Here is a 6,000-nt window from a genome sequence, read left to right as displayed (position 1 = left end):
GATTCAAGTGTTTTATTTTCATAGGTATATGGATTTATGTCCACAATCTTGAACTATCTTTTGGATCTTGAGAAAATTTTGAGATATCCGGCTCGAGTTCTTTCCAACCAATTCCTTTTATTATAATATTAAGAACTCCACCGTTTTAGAAATTTGCCCAATCAATCTCTCCTTACTGGTATTCTCCCCAAGATCTTGGTGTATTGAAGAAGTCTCATTGCATTTGTTGCTAAAAAAGTCAAGTATCTAGAAACCATATATTAGATAATGTGGTTGGAAGAAGTTTGTAAAATCAAGGGTTTTAGTTGGACAGGTGGTCAAATCAAGCTATGGAGTTTATAGAAGCTTAATTTTATCTGAAAGCATGTTGGGGCTGATTAATAGCACTTGATAAGACTATTGAGATTTTATCATAAAAGGTCAAAATGGTCAATAATCAGACTTAAGGACCTAAATCGCTACTATTTTGAAAGATAGAAGACTAAAATCGCTACATTCAAAGTTAGAGGACCAAATTGACAATCCCTTAAAGATATAGAACCAAAATAACAATTAAAAATTATAACTTGAACTACCACGCCATTAAATTTATTAAAAATTCCCATTTAAAATTCCCTTAAAGATAATGCAGAATTTTTTGGTCAAATTGAGACAAAAATTACCACCACCAAATTTCAGAATTATTACATTTCCCCCCTCTACACACACACGCAAAAATGTCTAGCTCATGTTCAAAGGTAACATCCAATTCACACCAAACCGCAAATTAATTAAGACATGAACTGTTGACATAGTTAAAGCAGTTGGCACTTGAATTTGGCACCTTCCCACTACGACATATATATATCAAGCCTACCAAAACAAATATTCCAACAAAGAAGTATAGACCACCAAACCACGGCTTAAATTAGAAAAGAAGTCAAACTTTGCTTTAATAATTTGATGCATATATTATATATATATATATATCAAAGTATTAATAATTAAGGAAGTAATAAAAATTTTGGATGAGCAAGTACAATCAATAAATCTTGATTATTTGTTGGAATTCTTGTTAATATATATATAGAGAGATGTTTTTGTTTTGTTGATATTAATGATGATGATGATGATGTAATTATGAAAAGAGGAGGTGGCGTCCACGCGATGGAGGAGTGGTGTACTGGAAAATTCTGGGAGTACTGTGCTGTTTGGTCACAGGGGCCACTACAAAGATGGGGGGCTGTGGGCTGTGGTCTGTGGCCTGTGGCTGTGGTACTACTACTATATAAATAAATTCAAGGCCTTCTTTCCCCCTTCAATTCTGGGGAATACCTTCACGCCTCTCTCTTGCTCAAACAGCATACTTGGTGTGAAGGACCTAGCTGCTAATAATTCATTACATCACGCACATATATATATATATATATATATATAGAGAGAGAGAGAGAGAGAGAGAGAGAGAGAGTAGTGTGTGTAGTGTGTGTGAGGAAATGGAGAGCTCAAGAAGGCAGGTGGATTTGAAGGGAGAAAAGAGCGGTGCTGAAGAGACTACTACTACTACTACTACTACTGTTGATTGGAGAGGAAAGCCTTCCGACCCTCTTAAGCATGGTGGGATGAAAGCTGCTGCCTTCGTTCTAGGTCTCTCTCTCTAATTACACCTACACATTGTGTGTGAGTTTATTTTTCTTGATTTGTGTATGGTGTGTGTACGATATGTCCATTCGAGGTCCAAAATCTCAGAAAGCAGCGTTTCTTGGATTTTGTGGTGCAGGACTTCAAGGATTTGAGATAATGGCAATAGCTGCAGTTGGGAACAACCTTATAACCTATGTCATAAATGAGATGCACTTTTCCTTGTCAAAAGCCGCAAACACAGTCACAAACTTCATAGGAACTGTCTTCCTCCTCGCTCTTCTTGGTGGCTACCTCTCTGATTCTTATCTTGGTTGCTTCTGGACTATGCTCATCTTTGCCTTTGTTGAACTCTCGGTATATATACACATATGCATATATCCTCCCTTCAATCTCTCTCTCTCTCTCTCTCTCTCATGCATGTTTCTTGATCTTATCTGTTACATAGGGTTTCATCTTGCTGTCAGTGCAAGCCCACCTTCCCCAACTGAAACCCCCACAATGCAATATGCTGACTGATAGTGAGAACTGTATGGAGGCCAAAGGGTTCAAGGCCTTAATATTCTTTATAGCTCTATACTTGGTGGCATTGGGGAGTGGCTGTGTGAAGCCTAACATGATAGCCCATGGAGCAGACCAGTTCAACCAAGATGATCAAAAGCAGTCCAAGAAACTCTCCAGATACTTCAATGCTGCTTATTTTGCCTTCTCAATGGGTGAACTCATAGCCTTAACTGTCCTAGTTTATGTCCAAACACACTCCGGCATGGACGTTGGCTTCGGTGTCTCCGCTGCCGCCATGGCCATGGGCCTCATCAGCTTAATTTCCGGCACAGTTTTCTACAGGAATAAGCCTCCTCAAGGCAGCATCTTGACCCCTATTGCACAAGTAAGAAAATCTTTTAAGTTCCTTCTTTGGCTGTGTTTTAATTTCTTTAGCCTTAATTATGTATCCATGTATTCTACCTATTGTTATTATTTTATGCATAAAACATCATATTTTAATCAAATTGGAAATTATACATGTTATTATATGTGGTGAGCTTAACTGTTTGATTCTGCTGATTATGGATGCTTTCTTGTTTTCTTATATATGCTGAATGTATAGATGGGATTAAATAATATCCCCTCCTTATTGATTGGTCTGTTGAATAAAATAAGTTGGTATGGATGCAAATGCTGATTTATGTTCTTGGGAGAAAAGTTTTTACCATTTATGTGCCAAAATTATAATACAAGATACAGATGTGTCGGAAGATTTGGCATCTTGCTTACATACATTTTCTTTTTTTTAAAAAAAAAGACTTTCTTGATTTTTAGTATAATAATAAATTATTTTTCTGCCAGGTATTTGTGGCTGCAACTTTAAAGAGAAAGCAGGTTTGCCCATCTGATCCTCGGATGCTTCATGCCATCCACTCCAAAGAGCCTAATACTGACAACCCAATTTCTGACACTTCACCCAATCCTCAACTCACTCCAAGATTTAGGTAATTTTTCACATTTTTGTTTTTACTTTTATTTTTCCACTATATAATGGGTTCTTGGTGTTAATTACTAATATTCCCTATGCATATATTATAATTCAAAAAAAAAAAAAATTCAGATTCTTGAACAAGGCCTGCATCAAGACTATTCAAGATGGGAATAGCAAGGAGAGTTCATGGAGTCTTTGCACTGTGAACCAAGTGGAACAAGTGAAAATTTTGATGTCAGTTGTGCCCATATTCGCATGCACAATTGTTTTCAATACAATTCTTGCACAGCTTCAGACATTCTCAGTCCAACAAGGGAGTTCCATGAACACTCAACTAACTCACTCCTTCCACATTCCTCCAGCTTCTCTCCAGGCCATTCCTTACATCATGCTGACCTTCATAGTCCCTCTCTACGACGCATTCTTCGTCCCCTTTGCTCGTAGGATCACCGGCCACGACTCCGGGATCACCCCTCTACAGCGCATAGGGGCCGGCCTATTCCTTGCCACGTTTTCGATGATCTCAGCCGCCATGATGGAGCACAAAAGACGGGAGTCGGCCGTGAAGTCGCATGAGATACTGTCAATATTCTGGATCACACCGCAGTTTCTGATATTCGGGATATCAGAGATGTTGACTGCAGTTGGCCTAATTGAGTTCTTCTACAAGCAGTCTTTGAAAGGGATGCAATCGTTTCTAACAGCTATAACTTATTGCTCGTATTCGTTCGGCTTCTTCCTGAGCTCTTTGCTCGTGTCGATTGTGAATAAGGTGACTTCGGGCTCATCTGGTGATGGATGGCTGAGTGACAATGATCTCAACAAAGACAGATTGGATCTTTTCTATTGGTTCTTGGCAGTTCTGAGCTTCCTCAACTTTTTCAATTACCTCTTTTGGGCTAGATGGTATTCGAACAATCGATCCTCGTCAACATTGCAAGATTCTAACATTACCATTAAAGTTGCAGGAGATGACATTAATGTATATCCATCAAATGATGTTGTATGATTGCGGTGGAACTTTGTGTTGTTCACTGCTGCCTTAATTATTGAACTTGTTGTACTAAGAGTAGAGAAAGGAGAAAAGAAAGGCTAGTGCCATAGCTGAGATAATTAATGGCATTAGTTGCATAAATGTATAGAAGATGGAATCAATAATTGCTCCTTAGGCAGATGATCTTGATGGATATTCTCCTATCTCTGGACAATGTCTTTGGAATCATAGGTTGCTTATAAGAGTGCGGAGAAAATCGAACCCACAACCATAAGAATGAAACAGGCCAAGCCTGTCTTTATCTGTATTTTGTAATGTCACAAGAAAAGTATGTTTTTAGAGGGACTCCAAATCCAAAGTAGCTTTGACATGATGGAATCATGTATATATAAAATGAAGATCCAATGAATATAAGCTTAGTACTATTGCATATGATGATCGGATAGTCAACAAAGGGTTGATCACAGAACATGTGCAAGCAGTGTGTATATTAGTGGCTCTAGCTACTTTTTGGTTGGTTGAAGACACTAGTGCTAGTGTAATTCTACTATTGCAGCCTTGATGCATTAATTGTCATATTACACAATCAAAGTACACTATAGAACAACAACAAGGCTACAGTCATGAGAACAAAGATGAAAACAAAAGAAAACCTCTCCTTACACATATATATATATATATATATATATATATGAGAGAGAGAGAGAGATGATGTCTTGATTGTGTTGTTGTTTGTGTGAATGAATGATTCACCTTTTCACAAGAGGGACATGTCTGAAACATGTTGGAAAGAGGGACAACCCCCCCCCCCCCCCCAAAAAAAAAAAAAAAAGAAAAAAGAAAATCCCCCATTTGAAATTCTCCTACCACCACTGCTTCAGTATGTTGCCCAAAAGATGGGCATAACTATTAACTTGGTCCCTCCATCCATACATATTAACATACCCTTTATTATTCTCTTCTCTCTCTCATCATTTATACTTATATAATATACATATGTACACATTATCCACACCATATGAAAAGCTTCAAAATAGCTCCAATATGTGCAATGTGCATGTGTCTTGAGTGAGAACGCTGTCTCCATTTCTGGCTTTTTTAGAGTCATGTAAGACCACTTTTAAAATATCTACCTTAACTACAAAACATGCTAACATATATATATAATTCTTATCTTGCACGATCGATAGTATTTCAGTTGGCTTGGTCTATATGTGGTTATTTATATATGTTTTCTTTAATTATTCCAAAATTTTAAATGAAATGAAGTGTTAAAATGAAATTCAACTTGCGCCTGACATCAATTTTATCAAAATTTTTGAGAATTTTCTGAAATCTATAGAAATTTGCCAGAATGTTAAATATTATTTGGGTAATTTTGAATTTAATTTAAATAAATATTAATGCTATAATAGATATAGTTAATTACTAACTTAATAATGAGTGGTAATAAAAAAATTAATAAACTCTTTTTTATACATACATTTACCAATTCTGACAAAAAACAAAATTTACTTTTATCTAATGTCCTGAGCTGAATATTGTCATCATCATCTGATTAATAATATGTATAATTGTTAGTATAAAAATTGGAGGTAACAAAGTGATCGATCAATTATAATAGTGATCTTCAATTTCCTAAATACAAATCCTATATTGTTGTTCTTATCAATTAAAACGTATCATATCTTCATCATAAATGTTTTTTTTTCTCTTTAGAATATTAATAAAAAGAGAAAAACTTAAATTCATGCAAGGACCTCAATTTCTATAGCAACACGTATTGGACTACAAGACTTGGTATATATGGGCATCTAACTGATGCTTGCAATAAACAATACAAGTTAATTATAATTGAAAGTTGAAAATATCTGAAAACAAAAACGAAAAGTGGAATAAGATTGAATTGGAA

General features: G+C 36.0%; 1 protein-coding gene across 1 annotated transcript; it reads left to right on the top strand.

Moving 5' to 3' along the window:
* Nucleotides 1-1,286: 1,286 nt before the first annotated feature.
* LOC105169054 (protein NRT1/ PTR FAMILY 4.3) lies at nt 1,287-4,433 on the top strand. Its single transcript, XM_011089319.3, has 5 exons — nt 1,287-1,623; nt 1,757-1,974; nt 2,066-2,506; nt 2,965-3,107; nt 3,224-4,433. Exons 1-5 carry the CDS (start codon nt 1,473-1,475, stop codon nt 4,101-4,103), a joined length of 1,833 nt encoding a protein of 610 aa, XP_011087621.1. The 5' UTR covers nt 1,287-1,472; the 3' UTR covers nt 4,104-4,433.
* The last annotated feature ends 1,567 nt before the right edge of the window (nt 4,434-6,000 follow it).

Source organism: Sesamum indicum, linkage group LG8, assembly GCF_026168435.1.
Source record: "Sesamum indicum cultivar Baizhima isolate 11 linkage group LG8, ASM2616843v1, whole genome shotgun sequence".
In the NCBI taxonomy this organism is placed as follows: Eukaryota; Viridiplantae; Streptophyta; class Magnoliopsida; order Lamiales; family Pedaliaceae; genus Sesamum; species Sesamum indicum.
This window is presented reverse-complemented; position numbering and strand designations above follow the sequence as displayed.